Source organism: Orcinus orca, chromosome 14 (genome assembly GCF_937001465.1).
Source record: "Orcinus orca chromosome 14, mOrcOrc1.1, whole genome shotgun sequence".
Classification (NCBI taxonomy): domain Eukaryota; kingdom Metazoa; phylum Chordata; class Mammalia; order Artiodactyla; family Delphinidae; genus Orcinus; species Orcinus orca.
The window spans coordinates 26907729-26935235 of record NC_064572.1 but is presented as its reverse complement, the minus strand read 5'-3'; the positions used below and the strand labels follow the sequence as shown (position 1 = coordinate 26935235).

General features: G+C 40.7%; 3 protein-coding genes across 4 annotated transcripts in view; 2 read left to right on the top strand and 1 right to left on the bottom strand.

Annotated features, from left to right (window-relative positions):
- Positions 1-1111: 1111 nt before the first annotated feature.
- ATOH7 (atonal bHLH transcription factor 7) lies at positions 1112-3735 on the top strand. Its single transcript, XM_033407635.2, has one exon. The coding sequence runs from the start codon at positions 2690-2692 to the stop codon at positions 3146-3148; it is 459 nt and encodes a 152-aa protein (XP_033263526.1). The 5' UTR covers positions 1112-2689; the 3' UTR covers positions 3149-3735.
- A 3703-nt stretch (positions 3736-7438) lies between these two features.
- Positions 7439-27507, bottom strand: part of MYPN (myopalladin) — an 83414-nt gene continuing 63345 nt past the window's right edge. For both annotated transcript variants that reach the window (XM_049697175.1, XM_033407637.2), the window contains 6 exons: positions 27160-27242; positions 25824-25950; positions 24406-24613; positions 22667-22832; positions 19326-19459; positions 7439-16495 (listed from right to left, as the gene is read on the bottom strand). In XM_049697175.1, coding sequence (XP_049553132.1) covers positions 16326-16495; positions 19326-19459; positions 22667-22832; positions 24406-24613; positions 25824-25950; positions 27160-27242 — 888 coding nt within the window. In that variant the 3' untranslated portion in view covers positions 7439-16325. The remainder of the gene's footprint in view (positions 16496-19325; positions 19460-22666; positions 22833-24405; positions 24614-25823; positions 25951-27159; positions 27243-27507) is intronic.
- The window catches only part of HERC4 (HECT and RLD domain containing E3 ubiquitin protein ligase 4), a 233937-nt gene continuing 223955 nt past the window's right edge, over positions 17526-27507 (top strand). The window contains exon 1 of the mRNA XM_049697176.1: positions 17526-17623. The gene's annotated coding sequence lies outside the window, so the exon portion shown is untranslated. The remainder of the gene's footprint in view (positions 17624-27507) is intronic.

Below are 27507 nucleotides of genomic sequence, written 5' to 3'. Positions count from 1 at the left end.
CAGAATACATTTGGGCAATGAATTACTATATACCTTCTAAGGCCCTTTATTGCAGCAATACTGTCTATCCTTGGATCAATTTCATGTCACAGATATCTGCTAGTTTGTTCTAATATAGCTGTGTGGTGTGCACACTGCTGGGCTTCCTTTTTCTCTTCAAGTTGTGTTTACAATTCTCTTGGTGCACAGGCTATAATCTCACCAACCCTGAATACATGGCCTGCAAAATCATGCATCTCATTAGCACTTTGGTCAATAGTGTCCAGAACAGTATGTTTTTTAGGGAAACATTCCAAAGGGTAGCACAGAGGAGGCTCCTTGGGGGAAACAGATGAGATAAATGAACATGAGAAATAATAGCATTAGTAGGGCTGATTTCCATGAAAACTCACAAAAATGTATTTGACATTTTGATGACTAAACATAGTCTCTCCTGTCATAGGACTGCTGTTCCTGACCAAGGCTGTTAAGAATCAGAGTAATAGAGCTGAGTGTCTCCATGCAAAATTCTGTGTTCAACATCTGTCATGCTGGAGATCATTAACGTCCAATTGCAGTCTATTGTCTTCATGTTACTCAACTTCATTTCATTGTCATTGCTTCAGCTGGGGATTAATCAACTATTTATGGGAAGACAGGACTTAGAGTCAGGGCAGTCACAATGGGGTTTTAGTCTCAAGCAATGGTAAGGGAAGTAAGACACAGTTAAAAGCCTCCTGATTTGTGGGAGCTTGTTGATAATTTAATTAAACAAAAATATCTGAGAATAATGCCTACATAATCCATATTTCAAAAGGAGAAAGAACAAACTTGGTCTTAGTAAAGAATCCAGAAATGATTCTGGCTTGAATCTATTTGGAACTGGTTTCTTTGCCACCTTACTCTTCCTTAAGAGCTAGAAAGAAGCTGAGATAAGAGAATCAAGTTAATGGTTTCTCTGTAAATCAGCACATCACTATCAATAGTGGAAATCATGCTTCATTATTGTTCCTGAGGACAGCTGACACAACTGAAACATCCAAGTAGTATGACATATTTATAGCTTTATGAGGTGGGGGAAAAAGTCTTCCATTAGGAATTATTATTATTATTATTTTTTTTTTTTTTAGGAATTATTTTTTAAAACCTCACAAATCACTTAGATATTTCCATTTTGCACATGTATGCACATTATGATTAGTTTTATTAGATTTAAAAGTCAAATTAATTAAGTGATTATCATCTCAATATATGTCCCAAAAACATTTATAAACCGGTGTCAGGGGGAATTTAGTATAAATTCTGAATTTGCCTGAGTATCCAAGCTCACGCAATCCAATTATATAGTAGGATAATATACATCTTTTACATCCACATTAATATCTTTTTCAAACCATTTTTAAAATTGAACTATAGTTAATTTACAATGTTGTGTTAGTTTCAGGTGTACAGCAAAGTGATTCCGTTTATATATACATTCTTTTTCAGATTTTTTCCATTATAGGTTACTATAAAATATTGAATATAGTTCCCTGTGCTATACAGTAGGTCCTTGTTTATCTATTTTATATTATAGGAGTGTGTATATGTTAATCCAAAACTCCTAATTTATCCCCCACCCGATCCCCTTTGGTAACCATAAGTTTGTTTTCTATGTCTGTGAGCATATCAATATCTTTTAATATGCTGTAATAAATTATTCTGCAGAAAACAGCCAAATTATTTGCACAGTAAAATTTCAGGTCTGAAATAATATTAGGACCTGCTAGTTTGTCCCAACTTGCTTAACAGCTAAAATAAAATGAATATACTCAGTTGAATACATTCAATCAGCATTGTGCAAAATTGCCACACATCTTGACAAAGCGAACTTTTCTGACACTAAACGTCTAAATATCTTAAAATTTCAAGACCAACATATTCACACAAGTGATTTCTAGTAATTTAAAAACCTTGGTTCAGTTTTTGGTAATGTAAGCTGCTCGCTGATATGGGAAAGGATGAACCAAGCCATCCGCCCACCCCCACCTTGTTATTCTTTTGGGGACAGCCCGGCCACTCCAGATGGTGTATTAGTGTTGGACATAGCTTTGGAGAAACTTCCAACAGACGAAGGCTGTAATGTCAGGATTTTGCCGTGCGTCGTCCCCCTTCCCCCCTGCAGTTCCCAGGGTAGGAAGGTGCTGAGATGGAAGCCGAGGGACGCCCGCCCACCTGCCACCACCTGTTTGCCTCCTTCAGCCCTCTGCTATAAATTCTCCTCCTTCAAAGATTCATCCAGCACTCTCCGACAGCTACTGCGGAAGAAGCGCTCCTTTCCTCTCTGAGCTTGGGGAAAGATTTTGTCTTCCAGAAAAGAAGTCTCGGGCTTTCCCAGAGGACTTGAAAGACATATCCCCGAACCAGCGACACCAATTCTGCTGCAGGAAAGTTCCCTTCTCTTTTTCAATTTCACGTTGGGAAAATGACTTTCTCTTCCACATCTCAATTTCCCCTAAACTTTGGCAAGTGAAGAGACATCAATCTGGTTATCCAATAGGACAGAGGGCGGGGCCCCGCACTCCCACTACAAACTTCGATTCCACACGGTTGCTTTGTGCATGACTTATTTGCTACGAAGAGCCAAGTTGCAGAGCGGCTCCATATACCAGCCCACGCACAGGTCCTGAGCAGACCAGAGAGCTCGCCTCCTCCCTCTGTCCAGCGGGGGATGAAGTCCTGCAAGCCCAGCAACCCGGCGGCGGGAGCGCGTGGCGCGCCCCCGTGCGTGGGCGGCGCCGAGTGCGCGGGTACGTGCGCCGGGGAGGGGCGGCTGGAGAGCGCGGCGCGCAGGCGCCTAGCGGCCAACGCGCGCGAGCGTCGCCGCATGCAGGGGCTCAACACGGCTTTCGACCGTCTGCGCAGGGTGGTACCCCAATGGGGCCAGGATAAAAAACTGTCCAAGTACGAGACCCTGCAGATGGCGCTGAGCTACATCATGGCTCTGACCCGCATCCTGGCCGAGGCAGAGCGATTCGGCTCCGAGCGGGACTGGGTCAATCTCCACTGTGAGCACTTCGGCCGAGACCACTACCTTCCGTTCGCGGGCGCGAAGCTGCCGGGCGAGAGCGAGCCCTACGGCCAAAGGCTCTTCGGCTTCCAGCCCGAGCCCTTCCAGATGGCCAGTTAGGACGCGCGACCCTGCCGGAATGAGACGCCCAGTGATCCGCGCTCTGGAGCCGTAACCTTCCCCCAAGTAGCTGGTTGGGTTATCGGTGGCGTAGGATGCATTCTTAGAATAAAATTAGCAAATTTCCAGGTTACTTTTATTCGCATCCCCAGTCCTAGGGACGCAATGACTTTATTGCTTTTCTTTTATTCCTCCTTAGTATGTTGTAGATTTCATTAATGGATCTTGGAATGGTTTTGATTGCTGAAAGTAATGCCCCCTCCCCCTTTTCTGGACTACCTTGAGAGAAAACAATCTTAAGAAAAATAGGATTAGGTTATACTGCAGGTTTAGCCCTTACTTTCTTAAACTTTGTAAGTTTGTCCTGTTAGGGTGAAGTTACAGTATCTATTACTTGTGTATACTTAATAGAGAGCTGCCTTCCTGTCTTGTAAATGCAGTTATGCTTAGTGCATTGTGTGTGCATGCATGAAGTAGTAGAAAGTTTTCTTCTTTTTTTTGGTAGAGTACATGGGCGTGAGTGCTCTGTATTTTTAAAACTGTGTATACATTATTAAAATATAGATTTTGTAAAATATAATTAAAAACGTGGGTTTGTTTTTCATGCCAAGTGCCCTGCTAGTTTCCTGATGGCACTAAAGGCCTGTTTGTTTGGGGGGGTGATGATATTGAGTGCTTATCTGAGTAAAGATGTGGAGTGTTTAAATCTAATCCCACCAATTGGCAAAGTGCTGTTTTGTAATACTTCATCAAAAAAAAGACAAGCTGGGCTTCCCTGGTGGCGCAGTGGTTGAGAGTCCGCCTGCCGATGCAGGGGATGCGGGTTTGTGCCCCCGTCCGGGAGGATGCCACGTGCCGCGGAGCGGCTGGTCCCATGGGCCATGGCCGCTGAGCCTGCGCTCCGCAATGGGAGAGGGCGCCGCGGTGAGAGGCCCGCGTACCGGGGGAAAAAAAAAAAAAAAAAGACAAGCTGATGAGAGTACAAGTAATTAATTTGAAAGTTTTCTCTATCAACTTGGAAGTATAGATATATTTTCATGGTTTTTAAAAAGATTAAATTAATTGAAATAATGTTTAGCTTTTAAGAAACTAGATTTACAGTTCCTTAATATTTTATTTTCCTTATTAAACCAATTACTAACTACTAATTCCTTACAAGTACCCAAATATATTTGCATATATACATTTGTGTGTATATATATATATATATATATATGGCTTTTGGAAGTGATTTTCTTTTAATCAGTACCAGTTGAGCAATAAGGGCTTCACTACCATCAAGGCTAATCAAAAAAGGAGCAATATAATACACATGGTATTGGTTTGAATTACTTTTATAAATTTGCTTAACCATTGGATGAATAAACCAAGTCCTTAATGTAAAGAACGACTTGGTCAACAGCACTGCACGCTTTTGGGAGAATGTCTTGCTAATAATTGGAAAAAGCAAGGCTCTATGCATTTGGAACTTGTCACAAGTCAACAAAAACAGCATTTCCCAAAACCTTTTATTATGTGTTCCAACACCTAACATCAAGGCACAGCCACCTATTTGCAGTTTATCTACAAAGTCTTCATCAAAATTTTTACTTTCTTAGTTATCCCTGATTATCAAAATCCTTTTGGTTTGTAATGAGCAGAAGTATCTTCCCCATAAACTAAAACTTACAAAATCACAAGTGTATCACTAGAAATCCATTGAGAGACTAATGATGAATTTCCCTTTCCTTCTGATATCTGTTAATAAGAAACTGAGGTGTCCTCAGGACTTTCCTTCCTCGGTGCAAATTAGAAAATAAAATGTTTAACCTCTTGACTTCAGCAGCTCTTAGAAGACATTATAGTTCCAGCAGACAACACGGCTCTAGAAGTGATGATGCCCAGACCACTTTCTGGTCCTACTCCACTCTGCAGTGGGTACTGGGGCTATGGCAACCCTAAGGGCACCTGCCTTCCTCTCTATTTGGGCACAATACTCTACTTATTTATACTTAAAATGCTTCATTAGTAGCCCCAGTAAGTTTCTGGAGTTTGTAGAATGAGATAAAATCAGTGTTAAAATAGAATGTGTTAATCAGAGAGGATCTCACAGATGTGTTCAGATGGTTAGTCCTTTTTTTAGGTAGGGTGCACATTCCTCTCTCTGGACGGTAAATACCCTGCAAAAGAGAACCATACAGGGATAAACATGCAATATATATATATTTGCTTATCACCTTAACAGCAGTTTCTTTTTTTTAAGTTAATCTTTATTGGGGTATTGTTATTTTACAATGTTGTGTTAGTTTTTACTGTACAGCAAAACGAATCAGCTATGCATATACATATACCCCCTCTTTTTTGGATTTCCTTCCCATTTAGGTCACCACAGTGCATTAAGTAGAGTTCCCTGTAAGTAGAGGGAACTAAGAGGGAACATTAAGTAGAGAACATGCTATACAGAATGTTCTCATTAGTTATCTATTTTATACCTAGTATCAATAGTATATATGTGTCAATCCCAATCTCCTAATTCCTCCCACCGCCCCCTTTCCCCCTTGGTATCCATACATTTGTTCTCTACATCTGTGTCTACTTCTTAATGAAATCAAACAATTTAATTAAAATGATGCTATTCTAATCCTATGCCTCTTCTCCCCCATCCCCATTCCCCCCAAAGAGTGGGAATCTGCTAACTGTTATGCTTTTAGTTGCCCATTTCTGTGGTTTGGAAATCTCTGGAAGCAACTTAACTCTTACCAAATTCCTAAGCTTTCCACCCCACTTGATGTACTATTTTTTTCCTGAAAGATATTTGAGGGAAAAGTAAATGGGTCTCAGTGATCAAACCCAATCTATGATAAAACTCCTCAAACTGTATGTTGGGGAATCCATCATGGTTTATGGATTAGGAGCTTGGATAAAACAAATGTAAAATATTTGTGGAGTTAAGGTTCATTTATTACTATACATAACAGAATTTAGATTACCAAGCAACCTAAAAGTTGCTACAATATACTATATTGTCTCGCCTTTGAAAAATCTGTTCTTTCTAGTTTCATAACACATTGAACACATTGAAATTCAAAAATATTCTTTTATTCGGGCTTCCTTTTCTTAAGAAATCAACAAATGTTATCAAGCATCTACCCATACCCTGCCTTCTTCAACATCATCCTTGTCCTTGTGTAGGCAGCCAAGAAGAATACACATGTACTAATCAGTAAGCCGCCCTGAACAGTGTGCAGCTGAATGCTTCAACTGTAGAGTATCGGGAATATGTACCGTAAGAGCTCCTAAGAGAGATATTAAGTAACAAAAGAAGACCCACTCCCAGGCAGGGTTTGAGTCCCATTGGTTATTATATGTGGGCTCTCTCTAGGTGCCAGCTGCAGGTTGAGGCCAAACCCCAGGGTCAGAAGTCTTGAAGAACCCTGTACAAGTGAATGGGGCTATCAAGATGGGAAAGGCCATCTAAGCTAGTGGTTCTCAACCCAGACTGCTCATTAGAATCTCAGGTAGGGAGTCTTGAAAAACATACCAAATCTGGGGCCCCCCGTTCAAGAATTGATTTACCGGCTCTGAGGTGAGGCCTAGGCATGGATATTTTTTCGGTACTCTCCCGGTGATGCTAACCGGCTGATGGGGTCGAGAACTGCTTAATTAAACAATATCTACTATGACACCATTAACCTCATTACCAAAAACTGACTATATTTTTGTCACAGTCTTTGTATTTGCAGATCTTAAGAAGGATTAGGCTATCTTTCTTAACATCCAGTTACACCCAATTTCTTAGTTAATGAGGTGACCATTATATTAATGAAGATCTAACATTTCTGCTGGATATGAGCCAGATGGAATGTATTTGGGTAACATTTGTATTTGTGGGTAACAGCGCTACAGGATTCAACAGTTAAGGCTCAGTTCACTACTTAAATTTTGCCATCTTAGAGTAAAAGCAAAGTGTTATTTTGGACTGAATTTTGCTCTGCTCTCTGCTTAGGTTTCACTAAAGATATCTCTTTTTGCTGCCTGTGGGTGAAAGAGATTTCAAAGCACATATAAGACCATAAATATATGACCAACCTTTTCACATGTATACCCATTCCTTGCTCTGATCATGAATATACTAGAGGGTGCAAGCTTTAACGAGTGTTTTATTGAATTAACACAGGACTTTTGGATGGCTGTTTCAAACTGGTAGTGTACCCCCAAAATACCCAAGCCGAAAAAAAACTACTGAGAGCAAGAACTTACCCATCTCACATAACAAAGTCTGGGACCAAAACATAAAACAAACCCAATAACTAACTGAGAATAAATAAAATTTTATTTAATGAATAAAGAAACAGTCCATCACATCCTCTAAACTGCTTTTTAAAACATCCAGGTTGAATTAAATACTGGTTCTTAATTTTTCTTTTTCTAATTGCAGAGTTTGCAAACAAAACACAACCTCCAATAAATCTTTAAGAAAACACAACTAGGAAACAGCAATGGGTGTCATGGAGATGATGTGGGCTACTGGAATACAATGCCATATACTTCCTGGAGAAAGACACAGTAAATGCTCAAAAACATTTTGGCTTAAGCGATCATTGGTTTTCATTTCCAAAGAATATCTAACATGCACGATGCAGAGGAAAGGAATAAAAGCCAAGATCCATTCATTGCTTTCTAGTAATAGAGACGAAATATACGGTTTATATAGTTCACACATTTCAAAATGGTTACTAAAATAGTTTTTCCATTAGGATTTCAATAACCAAAAAGATACTTTAGAAAATAAGTTGACTCTAGCTTCCTGAGATGGAAGCATATCATGTTTGTAAGCCTTCTGGGGCCTGGTGTGTTTTTAAGTGGAAAGAACTCATGCAGGAAGAGAAAGGAAAAGCATAAGATGTGTCCCTTGACCATGATTGAACTGTTAGCTATGGGTGTGTGTGTGTGTGTGTTGGTGTGTGTGTGTGTTGGTGTGTGTGTGCACATGCCTTCGGACACAAGAACTTTGTCAGTTCTCATGGCTGAAATGAATCATGGAGTTTAAATTCAGACTTGATGTAGCTAAGAATTTGAAAACAGAGACCAAAGGATATGTTCATTTTTGAGGGTCCGTATCCATCTGTTATCCTAAGGTTGATTCATTTCAACATAAGGCTAATGACATGCTAGTGTGGAATATTTCTTCATTAGAGCCTAGAGAAGTACAATGGAGTTGTCCTGAACTGCGTAATCCAGAAAGGAATACAGGGACTCTTTTGCTATTTCTCTGTGCACTGCGGAGTCATTATTTCCACTAGCTTCGATCATAGACGCAGGACTCTGAGTTCCCTTAGGCTATTCTGCCTATGTTGAAATAAATTTCCCTGGAATCTGCCTGTAGAAAGCAGATAGGATATTTCTTGAATTTATTTAATTTTTCTCCAGATTTTTTTCAACCACATAGCATCTTTTTTTTTTACATCTTTATTGGAGTATAATTGCTTTACAATGGTGTGTTAGTTTCTGCTTTATAACAAAGTGAATCAGTTATACGTATACATATGTTCCCATATCTCTTCCCTCTTGCGTCTCCCTCCCTCCCACCCTCCCCATCCCACTCCTCTAGGTGGTCACAAAGCACCGAGCTGATCTCCCTGTGCTATGCAGCTGCTTCCCACTAGCTATCTATTTTACGTTTGGTAGTGTATATATGTCCGTGCCACTCTCTCACCCCGTCACAGCTCACCCCTCCCCCTCCCCATATCCTCAAGTCCATTCTCTAGTAGGTCTGTGTCTTTATTCCCGTCTTACCCCTAGGTTCTTCACACATAGCATCTTGGAAGAAGAAATTCTCCCACTGTGTACTACCCTTCTCAGGAAATACAAAGTAGTGGGACCGGGAAGAAATGTGAACTTGTTAAACAAATTAACTACTTACTTTGGAGAAAAATATTTTTACCATTTTCTTTGGATTGAAAAAACCCCTGCTATCACTTTTTTAAAGGGTCTCTACAGTAAACTTCCTAAGTATTTATTTATCCTACCCTCCATCCTGGGAAAGTCTCAGATATTTTGTTTATTTCACAGATAAAGAAATAGAGACTCCAGAGTTATAACAAAATTAGAGAACGTATCTGAAATTCATCTGAATGATTAAAATCCCTATTGGAATTCACCTGAGAATTCCTAGACATAAGGAGCTCTCCGAATGCTATTAAATGTTTTATAGATTTTTATCTTGACAGGAAGATAATGAGAGAGAAGAGTAGGTCATGAAACTTAATGCTAAAGCTTGGAAAAAATAAGTGAAATTTAATCAGAAAAGAGGATATGGTACCTCTGAAATCAAAATACTGAGAAAGTAAAAGTTAATTAACCAGTGTGCATTAAAAAATACAGTTGCACTCAAATTATCTCATTTGAATTATTTCAGGGTTTTACCTCTCCTTAAAATACACAGTAAAACGGGACTTCCCTGGTGGCGCAGTGGTTAAGAATACGCCTGACAATTCAGGGAACACGGGTTCAAGCCCTGGTCTGGGAAGATCCCACATGCTGCAGAGCAACTAAGCCCGTGCGCCACAACTACTGAGCTTGCGCTCTAGAGCCCGCGAGCCACAAGTACTGAGCCTGCATGCTGTAACTACTGAAGCCTGTGCTTCTAGAGCCCGTGCTCTGCAACCACGATGAGAAGCCCGCGCACCACAATGAAGAGTAGACCCCGCTCTCCACAACTAGAGAAAGCCCGCGCGCAGCAACGAAGACCCAACGCAGCCAAAAAAAACCCCCAAAATGGTAAAACTGTTTATACTGTGTGCACATACATTTAGTAATCTTTTGGTAATGACTGCTGTGGTCAATACTAGAATGTAGTTAGTTCACTGGATTCTTGCCCCACTAATTGTGGGGAAATTATAGGAATCTGTCTCCAGTTTGCAGATAACTCACTGAATATGTGTAGAAACATCAGGTTCTTTGGAATTTTGGAACGTTGAGCAATTAATTCTTACCACATTATATGAAAATCATTCATGTTTCTTAGTGTGTATTAAAGTACTTCTTATTGTAAGAAAACTATAATTGTAACTCCATTCATTTCCAATCAAAACTGGTCAAGCATCCCCCACCCTGCCACCCCCATCTTTCCCATCTTTAAGTTTCATTTTAATGTGTCCCTGTTTTCAGTTAGGAGGTAGAACGAATTTTTATATTAGAAAGTAAAAGACATTCTATGAGAAGTTTACTGGACTTGCTGGATATTTTAGGAAGACTAAAACCCAGTTATCTTTCTGTTCCTCTAGAGATATCTGACCAGGTTATAACGTATGTGGTAATTTTACAATTTGAGTAATTTAAAAAATCTCTTTTAAGTATCGAATATATGTATTTGTACATTAAAAAATCAGTTCAATCATCATCAAAAAAACACAATCTTTAAACCTGGAAACTAGCACTGTTTTCTGCATTTTAAAGAAAAATGCCCATTTATGTCAACTGTCAAATATTTATTGTCAAATAATGTTGAAATATTTTAGTTTTTACTATTAGGGAAACATTTTCTACTCACTTGTATGTTAAATCTTTTAGCAAATTAGTATATATGCCTCTACAGTACAGCAATTTTCTTTATTGCTTACACTCAGCATTTATGGCACAATTCTCAGAGGATTGAAAAGTGTGTTCTTTCTCTATTTCTTGCAATTTCAAGGCTATTGCTCTTCGGAGTTTGAAGTGGCCATTACTTAAATACGAACAAAAAACAGCCTGTTTATGGTTCTATAGCACCAAGTATGCTAACTAATATAATTAGGCAGAAAAAGGAGGCAAACATATTTTTAACAAATATGCATTTTTTTTGCATCGCACAGATTTTTTAAAAAACATGGTAGTAGCAACTTTTTTTAGCATACTGATGACCACTGCATTGTCAAAGTTTAGAAGATGCTTGGTATTCTTCAAGCAATGCTTCAGTAATTAACTTTCTGAAATATTGATCCACTTAAAACAAGAAAAGACAATCAGTGGTGAAAAGGACTTCAACAAGCTCTATTGCAATCTAAGTATCTGTTCATCTTCCTGGTGAGGCCCAGTGATTTTCAACTCGACCGTAAGTGGAAATACTTTGAGTCCAGGTTACCCCTGAAGGGACCTTGAATAAAGGTCATTATGAGTAAATTTGCCTTTGAGTTTACAACCAACTTATAAATAGCCCATATACAAACAGACTCAGGCCAGGATCTCAGCTTGGAAGGTTCTTTGGGAGTGTGTAGGGAGGAAGAGGACAGGAGGAGGCTGTGATCAACCAGAATAACTTGGATGTCTGACTCAGTTTTCTAGACCTCCCCTCCCGGCCTGATTTTTTTTTTTTTTTTTTTCCTTTTGCCAGCAGTTCCATCTATTAGAAGTTGATGGAAGTAAGGAAGCAACTGCTTTTAAAAGCTCAGCTCCTCTGAAGTTAGACTCTCAGGCATTCAGGATTTGTTCAGTTGGACTGCTTTCTTCTGACCCCTAAGCCAAGATGCATGGAACAGGAGTTAGGTCATTTTGGAGCATGAGACATGTTGGCAGGTTGTGGGGAAGCAGTGAGGGGATGGGTTACAGCATGGGGGGTTACAGAACATGGGGCACAGGGCATCTCAGAGAAAAACACGGAATGGGGATAGAAGCAGAAAGGACCTCAGACACTGTAGCTTGGACATGTAGACACAAAAAAGGAGGAAGTAGTCTTTCTTCTATTAGCTGCTTGGCGGTTTGGTTTTTTTTTTTTTAATTAATTAATTAATTTATCTTTGGCTGCATTGGGTCTTCGTTTTGGTGTGCAGGCTTCTCATTGCGGTGGCTTCTCTTGTGGCGGAGCATGGGCTCTAGGCACGCCAGCTTCAGTAGTTGTGGCGCACGGGCTTAGTCGCTCCATGGCATGTGGGATCTTCCTGGACCAGGGCTCGAACCCGTGTCCCTGCATTGGCAGGCATATTCTTAAGCACTGTGCCACCAGGGAAGTCCGGCGGTTTGGTTTTAATGCTGCATTTTCTTTCTCCATTTTCCCTCTGATCCCCATTTCCATGACTAACCAAGTTATGAAAAGCCCTTCACTTGTTTGGAAAGAAGGGTGCTTATGAGATCTGCATAGCTTTTTGAAAAAAGGGCCAGAAGGATTGTACCAACTTTCCCTCTTTCCCCGGGCCATTTTTGCGGTTTTGGAGATTTCTCCGAGGGCTTCATGAATGCTGCATGTCCAACAAGTGTAGTGCAAAATAGTAGGGTCTAATAAGGCCAAAGTGCATGTTTATTTCTACTTTCCAGACATGCACTGCACGTGCAACAAGGAGGAAGTACATTCTTCACTGACGCCGACGCTACAGCCTATGCTATCTGCAGCCCTTCGGACCTTTTAGGGTAAGTTCTGTGATCAAATCATGGTAATAAAATGATTCTTCTCAATCTCACTTGCTCATTGGAATCACCTGGGAAGCTTTAAAAATACTGATGCCTATGCCAGAACCCCAGAACTTATGACAGTGATTTGGGGTTGTGGCATGGCTATTGGGATTTTTAAAAGTTCCCCAGGAGATTCTAGTGTGCCAAGGTTAAAAACCACTGCTCTAGACTCAATTCATTTTATATGGAAACATACTGACTTACATAGAATTTTAAAGTCCAATTTAGGTCAATAAATATTTATTGAGTGCCTACTCTGTATAAAGCAAACTTTTGACACAGTCCTTACTAACAAATAGCTAAAATCTAGTGCAGGCAAGACTGGGCTAGTGCAAGGGGAGAGTCAGGCAGGTATATAGAGGCTGTGTTTTATATAAAATACTATACAAATTCATCTTCTCTTTTTCCAGACTCAAGAAATTTGCTATAAGATTCCAAAAAAAGTAGAATTATATTTTATTGGGGTCTGGGGGTGTCAGAAAATATTTCATAGAGGCAGTAAAGTAGGATTTGAGATGTTTAAGGAACAGGTAAGATTTCTGTAGGTGGGGATTGGGGAGAAAGCCTTCCAGCTGGAGGCAAAAAAGAGCCATGTGGCTGGAAAGCTGAGGCCTGTGTTAACTTTGCTGGTGCACTGGGTGTGTTTTCTGAGTAATGGATGAAAAGCTTTGGGATCATATTGAAGCAAGGCTTGAGTAGCACAGGACAGAACAGCTGGCCTGGGTTGGCTCCAAGGAGCCACTGGGGGTTCGAAAATTGGGGAATGATATGATTGGAGCAGTACTTCAGGAAGAATGATCTGATGCTGAGATCTCAGCTAGATTTGAGTGGGAGAAAAAGCAGGACTAGAGGCAGGAAGACCAATTAGAAGTCTCTTATTATGGTTGAAGTCAGAAGAATTGAGGGAAATTAAGAGAGTAATGAAAGTCTGAACTGGGGAACCACGGAGGGACAGAAAGAAGGCCTGAATATAAAAGAAATAATCGAGTTAGAATTAACATGATTTGTCAGTTGATTAGAGGAAGCAAAAAATGACTTGGATACTCTTTATTTAGATTACTAGGACTGTGATGGTGCCATTAATAGAAATCATTAAACTAGGATGATGAATGGTTTATGAAAGGGAAGATGATGAATCTGATTTTGGATGTGTTGAGTCCACACATATCCAGCAGAACTAAAATTTCTTATATAAGTATTCCTCGTTGTAATTGAATTCCAATAGAATTTGGATTTGTTCAACACAGTAGTTCTCAACAAAGGGGATCCTGCCTCCCGGGGAATATATGGCAATGTCTGGGGACATTTCGGGTGGCCACAACTTGGGGAGGGGTTGCTCTGCTATTGGCATCCAGTGAGTAGAAGCCAAGGATGCTGCTAAACATCCTCCAGCGTGCAGGATAGTCCCTCACAACAACGAATTATCCAGCCCCAAATGTCAAGAGTGCTGAGGTTGAGAAACTTTCCTGTAACATAATCCGGAAGTTCAAATTCGAGGAATTTTAAAGCTTGTTATATTTTAGGTTCGACAGTGCCATCTAGTGGCCAAATGTAATATTTATCATAGTTCACTGTTGAACACTGTAAAACAACAGATAAAAAAGATTCAGAAAAAAAAATATTCAGAAGGCGAATACATAGAGAGATGAAGAATATCCTCTCATTGGAGACTGTCTAGAGTTTACGTTAATAGATGTGATGAGGAGGTTGGGTGTCCAACTGTGGAGAAGCAATCCTGGAGTTACAAAATGCTCTTTGGTCATAAAGAGATTTGATAATAGAAGCCAATATAGAAACAGAATATTTTACAGGGTGCATTCTGTATGGAATGCATTCAATTTCATTACAGTTGCCTATACTTTTACTATTGTTCCTGCATACATAAGAAAGGAAAAAGTCTAATAATTCTGCTAAATAATTGGCTGAAATCTTTATTTCTTAAGGATGTAACTTATGGTTTTTTATTTAATTAAGAAATAAAGATTGAAAATAATTAAGATGATTTTAGAGTCAGGAAAAATACAGGATGAAGAGTACTGGAAACTTCCCTTTAATAAAAAATAGACTTTTGGCCAAAGAAGCAGCACTTGACATGCCTTTTTTCTTACCTCCCCCACTAGATTGTAAGCTTTCTGCAGGCAGGGACTGTGTCTTATCATATTTGTGTATGGCCCATAGTCTCTAGCATAGCGTCTTATACAGAGTGGACACACAAATGATTTTTTGAGTGAATGAATTTATTTTTATACTGGAAATCCTTGCCTTGAAGTGAAGAAAATTTCAAGCCTTTCTAAGCAATTACTATTTGTTCACTTGAGTAAGATGCCAGCTGAGGATGTCTGGCTCAGAGAACACCAAGGACTTGGGCACAAGGAGTTGGTAACAGACACTCCAATTCATTTCCCTGGTGAATCTGGAGCAAACCGTGCCATGATGACCATCCCTAGGGCAATTTTTTGACTGGTGCATACATTGTAGATTTCTCTAATATAAGATTCATTCATCCAACAAATAGTTATCGAATGTCTACTTTGTGCTAAGCACTCTTCTAGGCACTGGGATATCACAGTGAACTTAAGTCTAAAAATTCCTTAAGTGGAGAGGCAGGTTTTGAATTAGTGGGTTAGAATAAAGATGCACATGCCCTGTCCCTCCCACTTTCTCAGTTAGCATAATATTTTCTGTATAGAAAATGCAATTTGACTAATGATCTCAAAGCAGTTCACAACTAGTAAAGACCTCTCCTTCTACAGCCACTGCTTTGCTCGGGCAAATGAAAAAACAAAATCCACTCTCCCATCACTTCCTCTTCTAGTTTGCATTTCTTCCTTTCTCACTGCTTCATATACTTGCAGACTTTTGGGGCAAGGGGAGAAGCGGGAGAGCCAATATTCTTTGGGCAGATGATGATGATGCCTGAATATTTTTGCAAGTGGCAACTGAAGCTTGTAGTTTTAAAAGTGACCCCGCAGAAGATTTCCTTCTGGTTGGTTTATTAACAACCCTTTAGTTCTAGAGCCTAGGGATATATATATATAGTCAGAAAAAAAACCACTCACCATTGTATCCAAAAGAAAATGGTACAGGCAGGGTGGTGGGTCCCTGTTTTGGCTATAGAATAAGTGCACTGTGCAACACTTAGTGTTCCAGTGATTTTTTTTTTTTTGGTATCTCAATCACATTTTGGCACTTTATTATGTGGCTCAGTACACCCAGGGTAAGCAAATCAAAAGTGCTCCTCCACGTATGTGAGTTGTATGGCACAGACTCCTAGTGCTAAGTAGAAGCTGATTTAATGAATCCACCAAAACTACTGCTATGGATGCAATCAGTGAAAGGTGGTGGAGACCCCCCTGACTTTTTCCTTTGCATTGTTTAGTGAGTTAGTGATTCCTAAGGTCACTACTGTCCAACTCCTCTCAGCCCAAGCATCTGACCCCTAATTGCTCCTAGGAGGGCCTGAATACCCCAACGCAGCAGGGGGCAGGGAAGCATGCTAGCTTTTTCCCAAAGCAGTGGATGGCAGCTGCATGACATCTTTGGTTCGGCGGTATTGTCTTCTCATTTTGTTGGAATCTTAAAAGGCACAGCCCTCCATCTCTCCCTGAGCTGAGACTGCACGAGTCCCCAGCTGACTTACTCAAAGCTCTCCTTGCCACAGGTCGGGCAGTGTGGGAACTTACTCAAATCCAGTTGCTTGGAAACCATCTTATCTGGCTGGTCTTCCTTCCCCCTCCACAATCCACCCCCTTACACAGCAGGCACCCAGACATTCTTAAAGTTCATCACTCTCCACTACACTCCGAGAAGAGCATGAATACACCATTGTGCTTTCCATGGAGGAGAAAGCAGAGAAAATGTCAAGTCCTTTACTGGTGAGTGATCCATAGCGACTGCCACTGGGCCGGACAGACATGGGTGGTGGGATCTGGTGGTGCCACTGAGCTGGAAAATGGACCAAATAATGTGTTACAATCAAAGGAATACAGTCTAGCAGGTACACGTCAGGGGTGCATTCTGTGCTCATTCCAACACTTTCTGTGGGATCTTAGTAAAGCACTGAAATATATCTGGGTCTGAAATGCCTCATTTGTAAAAGAGAGAAATAAAATCTCTCCTTCCCTGTCGGGAAGAGGGAAATTGGGCTGGTGATTTTTTAATCCCCTAATTCCAAACCCTATGATTCTAATCCAGTAAAATCTGGGACTGTAAGAAGGAACAGTGGGTGACTAGGGTGATTTCTCAAAATTTCCTCCTGACCTAGCATGGAGTCTGCTGGGTGGAGGGCGGTGTAGAGAGGGCGGTAGGCTCTCAAGGCAGGGCACCTCAGAAGGTGGAGATGAGAAATCTATGGAAATGGAAGCCAAAAGATGAGTCCAGACCTCTGACCGCACACCTGATGATACTAATCAGCGATCACCTACGTACCGCCCTAATCAGGTTCTAATGAGCTACAGCAAGAAGACTGAAAAGTAACATGTGCAATCAACCATGGTTCGGGGACAAAAGGGAATATTAGAATTTCCACGTTCACCAAGCACTGTCCAAAAGGGACACTGGTTTTAGCAGCCAGGATCCTTAGGCTTGAACATGGCCTGAATGAAATATCCATCCAGTTTGCTCAGTCCTGTGTGTTGTCACTGATTCAGAAATTACCAAGCAGTCTTCTCATGAGGTTTCCAAGAACCTTGCTGTGGAGAAGGGGAAGCACCAGGTGGGAAACATGGACCCTCTGGGTCCTACGAAGCTATGGACCCTTGTAGCATTCCCACTTATAAACGGGTCCTTTGTTGATTTCATTCTTTTGAATAAGTTTTTCGGGATCTAAATGCCTCTGAGTGAATTGATAAAATCAAAATTTGAAAGCTACAAAACAGGACAAAACTTACAGCGATTCCACGAGAGAGCAGGCACTCAGTAAGGCAGCCATGAACTGGTTTAAGTCCCTCCCCGCCGCCCTCCGCCCCTTAGCCTTTCCTGGCTCTCTCGGACACCTTAACCTGATAGCAGGTACTATTAGAAGCCCTCTTTTCGAAGAGAGACGGATGCCTACTGTCCCCGTTCCTCGGACAGGTAGGAAGTGATTGCGGGGGGCCGTACGGGATTGATTTTACCCCCAATCCTCCATGCTTTGCCCCACTTCCCGGTCCCAGCTGAGGATTCAGCGCTTCGCGTTGTTAGTGCTGTGGAGTCAGGACGGGAGCCAGGGAGAGGTGAGCCAGGACTAACTGAACTGGGGACTCCGCCGCGGATGAGCAGGACTGCGACAAGAGTCATCAGTTTCAGGGCTTATTGGTATGAGTTTCTTAGTTGGAGACCTGTTTCCTTCTGACATGGTGAAGTGGGTGAAATGGTAAGGCATTAGCCTGGATTAAGAAACATATCACTGGCGTGTCTCTCCTCGGATCCTCCCAGGGGAAAAGTACATTCGAGCCAGCGTCCCTCACGGCTGAATTTCTTTTCAAGTCCACGAATTAAGGAAGATAACCAGAAAGCTATTTATTTTCTCTAAATATTAGACTTAGGGAAAATGGCAGGCCAAGACCCCTTCTGTATGGTACCAAAGAAAGGAGGTACCTGGCGGTCCAGCGGTTAAGACCCCGCGCTTCCACTGCAGGGGGGCACGGGTTCGATCCCTGGTGGGGGAATTAAGATCCTGCATGGCGCGCGGCACGGCCAAAAAAATGAAAAAGGGGGGGGCGGGTGCACCTATAAATAGCAGGGACCTCAGGTTCTAGGCAGAGTTACTGTTTCTTATTTGTTATTCTGGTTAATCATGTTAAACCAGTAATGAATAAGAAACTTATTAAGCCAACAAATTAGTTCTTTTAAAAGAGGGGGAAAAAAAGGTTTACTCTTTTGGGTTAAGGAATATGTCTTCAAAAATACCAGTTAATGTCAAAATTATAGAGGAGAGGAGTAGAGTACACAAATACATTAATAAAGATTAATTTGTTAAATGTTTTTGAAAATTAGAAACATGGCTCAAAGGAACGATATAAAACCTGGATTTGCATTCCAGCTGTAGTCACTTAATCTCTCTGAGTCTCTGCATTTCTTCTGCATTTAAATGAGGGTAACAACAATTACAATAATCTCATGGGTTTAGGAGGATCTTAGGGTACCATTTCATAAATTACAAGTCACTGTACAAAAGTCATCTGATATCAGTATCATTAGGACAGCTCTCTGTTATTAGTCTGATTGTGAGATTGGAGTAATAAATATTTGTGGAATTAATTAACAAATGAATAGGGTCTGGAAAATTCTGCTGGGTGGAGGTATGACTGGGGAATAACAGGCAGTGGGGAGGGAGTTCCAGTGGGTGACCCATGGTGGCAAGGAGATGGCATGAAGATGCTGGGTGATTAGAAGTACAAGCACAGGTACACTCTGAAGTAGTTGTAATTCCTAGTATTAGAAGTACAGAAAAATTAACCTCTTTTGGAAGACGATTAACCTTCTAGTGAAATGAAAGAGTGTACAAAAGCCTGAGGTGACTAGGATAAAATGACTTAAAAAATCCATCTCTTAAGCACTAAACTATGATCTAACCAATTCATTTATGAAAACATACTACATCTATCCTAAAAGAAAAAAGATTTTTTTGGCCACGCCGTGCAGCTTGCGGGATCTCAGTTCCCCGACCAGGGACTGAACCGGGGCCTAGTCAGTGAAAGTGCCAAGTTCTAACCACTGGACAACCAGAGAATTCCCCCAAAAAAGATCTTTAAGCTGCCTGTCCACACAGATCTACCGATGCCATTATACTTACCATATATATCCAACCTGGCAGTGCATGACACGATGCCGGCTTCATTCTTGGCTGACAATGTGTACCATCCAGCGTCTGATTTCTTGGCTGGCTGAATGAGGAGGCAGACATACCCAGTTGTGTCCTGGTGCATGCTGGAGAAAAGAAAGAATGTATCCGTATTGTATCTGGGGGTAGAAGCGGCCTTGTCGAGTTTAGGGCTCCGGGAAACTCGGGCAAGTCAGGCAGTGCAGTGCTTCTCCTCGCCTCCCTGATCCTAGCAGGAGGGAAGGGGATTCAGCTGGAAGCAAGCAGCAGGGGCAGACTTGAAGGTGGAAAGAAGAGGGTCGGTAGCCATGGCTGAGACCTGTTCTTGCCCTCTCCACTCTCCTCCCAGGAGGACTCCCACTTGTCACAACCAAAGTACAGAGAAAATCTCTTTTCCGAACCAGGCTGGACATTGCAACAAGAACTTTGTTAAAAAGCTACGGGAAAGTAGACCAAAACGAGAGTCCAGGGATGGATGGACTGTTAGCATGGATGGGGTCTTTTCTTTTCTTCCTTCCTTCCTTCCTTCCTTCCTTCCTTCCTTCCTCCCTCCCTCCCTCCCTCCCTCCCTCCCTCCCTCCCTCTCTCTCTCTCTCTCTTTCTTTCTTTCTAATTGAAATATCATTGATTTACAATGCTGTGTTAGTTTCTGGTGTACAGCAAAGTGATTCAGTTATACATATAACTTTTTCAGATTCTTCTCCATTATAGATTTATTACAAGGTACTGAATATAGTTCCCTGTGCTATACAGTAGGGCCTTGTTGTTTATCTATTTTATATATAGTAGTGTGTATCTGTTAATGCTAAACTCCTAATCTATCCCTCCCCCCACCCTTTACCCTTTGGTAACATTAAGTTTGTTTTCTATGTCTGTGGGTCTATTTCTGTTTTGTAAATAAGTTCATTTGTATCATTTTTTTAGATTCCACATACAAGTGATATCATATGATATTTGTCTTTCTCTGTCTGACTTACTTCACTTAGTATGATAATCTCTAGGTCCATCCATGTTGCTGCAAATGGCATTATTTCATTCTTTTTTATGGGTGAGTAATATTCCATTGTGTGTATGTGTGTATGTGTGTATGTATGTGTGTGTGTGTGTGTATGTATATATATATATATATATATATATATATGTATATACCACAACTTCTTTATCCATTCATCTGTTGATGGACACTCAAATTGCTTCCATGTTTTGGCTATTGTAAATAGTGCCGCTGTGGACATTGGGGTGCATGTATCTTTTTGAATTAGAGTTTTTGTCTTTTTCGGATATATGCCCAGGAGTGGGATTGCTGGATCATATGGTAGCTCTATTTTTAGTTTTTAAAGGAACCTCCATGCTGTTCTACATAGTGGCTGCACCAATTTATATTCTCACCAACAGTGTAGGAGGGTTCCCTTTTCTCCACACCCTCTCCATCATTTATTATTTTTAGACTTTTCGATGATGGCCATTCTGACTGGTGTGAGGTGATATCTCATTGTAGTTTTGATTTGAATTTCTTTAATAATTAGCAGTGTTGAGCATCTTTTCATGTGCCTGTTGGCATCTGGCTGTGTTCTTTGGAGAAATGTTTATTTAGGTCTTCTGCCCAGTTTTTGATTGGGTTGTTTGTTTTTTGACACTGAGCTGTATGAGCTGTTTGTATATTTTGGAAATTAAGCCCTTGTTGGTCACATTGTTTGCAAATATCTACTCTCGTTCTGTAGGTTTTCATTTCATTTTGTTTATGATTTCCTGTGCTCTGCAAAAGCTTATAAGTTTCATTAGGTCCCATTTGTTTATTTTTGCTTTTATTTCTACAGTGTTGCCTTGGGAGACTGACCTAAGAAAACATTGGTATGATTTATATCAGTGAATGTTTTGCCTATGTTCTCTTCTAGGAATTTTATGGTGTCGTGTCTTATATTTAAGTCTTTAATCCATTTTGAGTTTATTTTTGTGTATGGTGTGAGCGAGTGTTCTAACTTCATTGATTTACATGCGGCTGTCCAGCTTTCCCAACACCACTTGCTAAAGAGACTGTCTTTTCTCCATTGTATATTCTTGCCTCCTTTGTCGAAGATTAATTGGCTCTAGGTGTGTAGGTTTATTTATGGGCTCTGTATTCTGTTCCATTGATCCATATGGCTGTTTTTGTGCCAATATCACGCTGGGATATCCAAGAGCATGGGACATCTTTCCGTTTCTTTGTAGCATCTTCAGTTTCCTTTATCAATGTTTATAGTTCTTAGCGTGTAAGTCTTTCACTTCCTTGGTCAGGTTTATTCCTAAGTACTTTATTTTTTTTTGATACAATTTTAAAATGGATTGTTTTTCTTTACTTTCTCTTTCTGATATTTCATTGTTAGTGTAAAGAAATGCAACAGATTTCTGTATGTTAATCTTGTATCCTGCTACCTTGCTGAATTTGTTTATCAGTTCTAATAGTTTTTGTATGCAGTCTTTAGGGTGGAGGGGGTATTTCTTAATATATCCATGGGCATGTGCAGCATTTAGCTTAATACAGTTCAGGAGCAAATCAGCATGTTCTTTCCTTCTGTTTTCTCTATGTCAGTAGTTCTTAACTAACCTTGACTGCATATTGCAATCCTAGATAATTACATCAGAATTTCAGGCTGTGTTTGACACGTTTCATTAATTTACACTGAAGTGTTAACTCAAGAATATTCTCTGTTCTTGCTTATATTTTACCAGAGAAAAACCCTGACTTATATGTACATAGACTTTTTTAGATGCCCAAATTCTGTAAAACCGAATATTTTCTAGGACAAATTCAGTTTACTGTGAAGAAATAATTCTCAGTAGAAATTTCTGTACATAAGCTGCCTTTGTAGCATAAAACCAAAATGGCAAAGAATGAAGGATGGTTAGGGGAAATTAAGGAAAGCACCCACTTTAAGAAACTGGATCCTTAAAGTTACTTAAAAAACAGCCATGTCGTGATGGATGGAGAAGGAGTATTACTTTAATATTTTATTTTGCTTTATTTTATTTTAGCTTTTTACTGTCAAAAGGTTTTCTGTGTGCTAATGCGACTGAAGACACATGACAAAAAATAGGCACGATCTTTATAAGTTCCTCATACCTTTTTAAGCTTGAAAATTAAGGTTTTAAAACTGTGGGACATCTGTACACTGCGCTACCCCTCAGCAACAGAAAGGAATAAATTCTTGATAAGTACAGTAACGTGTGAAACAAATACATGATGCTAAGTGAAAGAAACCAGATTCAAAAGGCTACAGAGTTATTTGGGCGGCCTGACAAGCCTCAGTGAACTTGACCGAGGGTGGAGCCTGTACCTGATCCTCTCTCTGGTGAAGGGGATGGTCTCGTTGTCTTTCTTCCAGTAGAACACAGGTGGAGGCATGCCTATCACCCGGCACTCCAGTCTCACTGGGTGGCCTTCGGGAACGCCGCTGTTCTGCAGTTTCTCCAGGATTACAGGTGCTTTCTTCACTTCTTTGGCTGAATGAGAGAAGGGCAGTGCTAGTTTGAAGAGTAAGTGCCTTGGGGTCCATGCCTCAAACAAATTACAGTTCTGGAATCTAGCAGAGTGAGCACCCACCCACCTTTACCTCTTCTTTAGAACACTTCTCAAGCCTCTTAGTGAAGATCACTGCCTTGATAAAAGCTCCAGAAATGAAGCTTGATAAAAAAGAAATGAGGAAACTGTCTCTGCCTATCTTATGAGGGACTACACTTAAGGATTTGGGTCACACACATGGGATGCATATGGTAGGTGTGGAATTGAGGGAGTTTCTTTTATTGCTCAGCAGTAAATTTTGAGAAACAGTATATTATATGTACTAAATATATCTCTCTTTTCTTTTTTAGAGGAGTTTATTTTGTAGAAGATATATTAATTTTCCCTCAACTTTTTATCTTGAAAAATTTTATAGCTACAGAAAAGTTGAAAGAAGTATACTATTAAAAAAACCCCCCCACACAAATTATGCTTCCTAAGGAGGCTTTTTTCCTCCCACAGAACCAATTAAGGCAAAGCTACCTCGTATCTCAGGGTTCCCTAGTCAATAGCAAAACAGTGGGAAAAGAGTAAAAGCCGCAATCACCGTATCCTCGCAGAATGAGCTTTTCCTACTCTGTTGGTGAGATGGAATTAAGGTTGAGAAAAAGAAAAAAATATACCGAGGAGACAGCTACTAGCTTGGAGAGAGGATTAGCATTCTGAAGCTACCCTGATTTCCTTCAGGGGCCATAGGAGGGAGACAGCGGGAGAAAGCCCAGCACAAGATTTCATACATTCTGAAATCTAATTCTGGCTGGACTACTGCCCCGAGGGGCTGGCACCTCCTAGGTGACAGTGACTTGTTGTCCTTATCTGTGGACATGACAGTGTTTTGTTCACATCATCTTATAAGGTAAGGGTTTGGTTGTGTAGTTACAGAGTCAAGTGCCTTCCACATTCCAGGCACTGAGTCAGACGTCAGAGATACACAGAAGAACGTCAGAATCTCTGACCTCAGAGGCTCATGGTGTCTTCAGGGAGGCAAAAGGGGAAATAGTTACACCGAAGCCATGAGTGCTGTAAGAGACTCTCCTTTACTAAGTGCTATGGAAACAGAGGAGGATGTAACCTGGTGGATCCACTGTGCCTTTGTGGTGACATTTGAATTAAGTCTTAGAGAATGAGTAGGAGGTTGCTAGGCAAAGAAGGGCATTCCACGTAGAGGGACCACGGATGCAAAGGCATGGAAGCTTGGGGTGGGGGGAGACCCTGGAGTGTTCCAGGAGTGATGGGCTATAGGGCAAGTGACCTGAATTGAGTGATAGTCAATTAGTAATTACAATGACTACCATTTATTGCAAGCATGACATACACAAAGTACCATATTATGTTTTTAGCTTACTGATACTTTTTCGAAAGCAACGTAGGAAACACGGCCCTTATTACAGTGAAGGAGAAACTATGATGAGACTCCATGGGACAAAGGACTAAGGGATTACATCAGAGGCTCTGCATGTTTCCGTAATCACCTTGGAGGGAGTTACGTTTAGGGGTCCCAGCAGCAAACCTTACCTACTACGGTGAGGTCCAGACTAAAGGAATTCTGCCCGGTTTTGTTGGTGGCGACACAGGTGTAGGTCCCTGCGTCACGTTGAGTGAGCGGGTCAATGAGCAAAGAGTGGACTCCAGTCTCCCTGACCAGCATCTTGTGGGAGGTGTCGGGGAGCACAGGCTGGCCGTTGAGCAGCCATGTCAGCTCCGGAGGTGGCAAGCCACTCACCTAATAAGCAACAGGACATACGAGGCAAATGACAGATCGATGACAGACAGATTTATTTGGTGGCTGAATTCTTCATCCTTGTCTGGCACCACATCGATAGCAACGGAGCGTCAGTGCTGAGAAACCTCTCCTCAGGAGCATAGGGACAAGAGGGGTCTAGATGGGTGGCCTCATGCATTTAAACCGTATAGTATTTGGACCCCAATTCGGGTCATGGTTATATTCTAGATTAGAGTGAGTAAGAATTAAAAAGCTAAATAGATAGATGAAATAGGCCTGTGGGATCAGTTTCAGAGATATTGCTTACACACCTAATAAGCAACAGGTAGCCAAGAAAGGCACAGACATTAAACCAGTGTTTTCAAAGCCGGCTGTGTGTCATAATCACATGAGGAGTACTTGACCATCCTGATGCCCACTTACTATATTAAATCAGAATCTTTGGGGGTGGGACCCAGTCATGGGTTTCTTTTAGGCTTTAGGGTGGAAGAAGTTAATCCCAAATATTATTTAGGTAACTAGTGAGAGAGCAAGAACCACCTAGAGAAGTGGATTCTATAAACGCGTAACCTTAAGCCTTTACTAATTCGTGTCTGAATCTCCATAGCATTCTATGGACAGAAGGGGTGACTTAAGTTACTGTTCATACTGAGAAATATTCATACTGTTCAACTGAACCTAGTTTCCGGTGGAAGAGTTAGAATGTAGACTAGCTGAAGGTGATGGATGTTGAGTAGTATGAGAAACCAGCTTCTGTTTTCATAAACTGCCTTGGAGCCATCTTTTCATGACTCTAGTTTTTTCAAAGGCTGTACCTCACAGCAATTCACTTCAAGGTTGCAGAAATCATCCTTATGCCTTTATAGTAATAAAGACTTTCCAGGTACCATATGGAAAATGTCTGAATTACATCGCCTCTTTGGTTGTCTTTACAAGCATAGAGTTAACTTGGTACAGTATCAGTGTAACTTTTACTAAGATATAAACACTTAAAGATTTTATGAAATACTTTTGTCTGGTATTAAATGCTCCAAAAGAACCTTGTGGGGGAAAAAGTGCGCGCTCTCTCTCTCTCTCTCTCTTCCTCAGTCCCCTTTCCCCGAAAAAAACAACCACCATAAAACAAATAGAAACAAAAATAGGTGCATACAAACAAACAAATACAACATATGAACAGATTTGGAACCAAGAATGGTGTACTAGAGTCTACCTTACAGTCCAGGCGACAGAGGCGCCCCTCGTGAGCTACCATATCCCCAGGAGCCTGCAGGAAATGTGGTCGGAAAAATCGTTCCTGTAGGGGTTCTTTGTCTCTTTCTTGCGCTCGGGACCTTACTCTAAAACAGCAAGCATGTTCAGGCATTACGCATAGAAACCACTTCAAAACTTATGACGGTATAGACATTTAGGCATGGCTCTCGGGCCTGGAGAAAGATTTTTTTGGGGGGTGGGGGTGGCTGGACCATGAAGGGATAATAAATAATAGTGTGGAGCTGATGTAAAAAGCAAAGTACTAGCTATCTCACCCACTGTAGGGTTATCTTGTGAGATCTGTAATTAAATAAACAGGCTTTAGCTTCTTTCTCTCTGAAGTCATTCTGGGTTAAGTGACTCAGCTCCCCTTGCCTTGGGTTTGACCAGTTGTTCAGAAGTTTCAGAATAAAGAAATCAGTATTCAATCTGAACCTCAAATAAGAGCCAAAAGAGAAGTCCTGTTTATCACGCAGAACAAGGCAGCTGCAATCCCTGTGTCTCTGAGTAATAAAATTTAACCTGGCTAATAAATTATGTCAGACCATTAAAGATGATCATGAACTTAAACTGGTTAAGACTGACCACAGTAACAGCTGTTCTTGAAGAAGGAAAAAAAAAAAACAACTGAACAAGAAGGTAGAGTTGCAACGGTGGTAAAATACTGTATCTGAAACATGGGTCACTATTTTTGACCCTTTGGTAAGTCTAATGTAATTCATCCACGTCAGCAACTATGAAATGCTTTGCTAAGACTTTGTGTAAGACTCGAGAGAAAGCCAGGCTCTTTCTTCTTAGTGATTAGTAAAATCGGAGAGGAGGAAAGTCAGTTGCTGTGTTGGAGACAACTGTTATCTTGGAGACAATAACAACAACAGAAATCTTTTATCAGTATACATCTTTTATCAGTATACATATACTCATATACTCATTAACGGTTTCTGGTTTTTAAAGACAAGGTAATTTAATTCAGAGAGTCTGATTTATATATTATGTGCACAGGTGCTACTGATGGTTGCAATCTTTGAACCATTAAAAGTGTGCCGTGGACCAATGCTTCTCAAATTTAATGCGCTTATGAATTACCTGGGGAGCTTATTAAAATGTAGATTCTGATCAGTATGTCTGGGTGGGGCTTGGGATTCTGCATTTGCAACAAGCTCCCAAGTGATGCTGGTGCTGCAGGTGGAGGACTACACTTTAGTTGACAATTTGTAGACCAGATACTTCAGTGCTCATTGTGGTGGGTGGCTGCTTGGGAGGGGCTAGAGAAGGGAGATTCTTACTGTCTTTACCTGTGAGGCTGACCAGCAGCTGTTAGTCGACTTCGAATGGGCAAACCTTGTACCATTAAGTGGCCAGAACAGCTGATTCTCCCCTGAGAAACAGAAAATGAAGGAGATTAAAATAAATAAAAACAATTCTACATTTTTTCAGTACATATACATTCTTATGGACCATAACATTATGAACTTTATGGCTATTATGAGTTGTTTTTTTTTTTTTTGGAGGGGGGATGAAAACAATATAACTCCTTAAATCACTGTTAATATTCCAGGGGAAACGATTTTTAAGAATATTGTGACTTTCATTTTTAAGCTGAGAAATGAACAGACATAAATGTAAAAAAATTTGAATTCTTG

Coding starts and splice junctions, on each gene's coding strand:
- ATOH7 (XM_033407635.2), top strand. CDS start 2,690: ATGAAGTCCTGCAAGCCCAGCAACCCGGCGGCGGGAGCGCGTGGCGCG.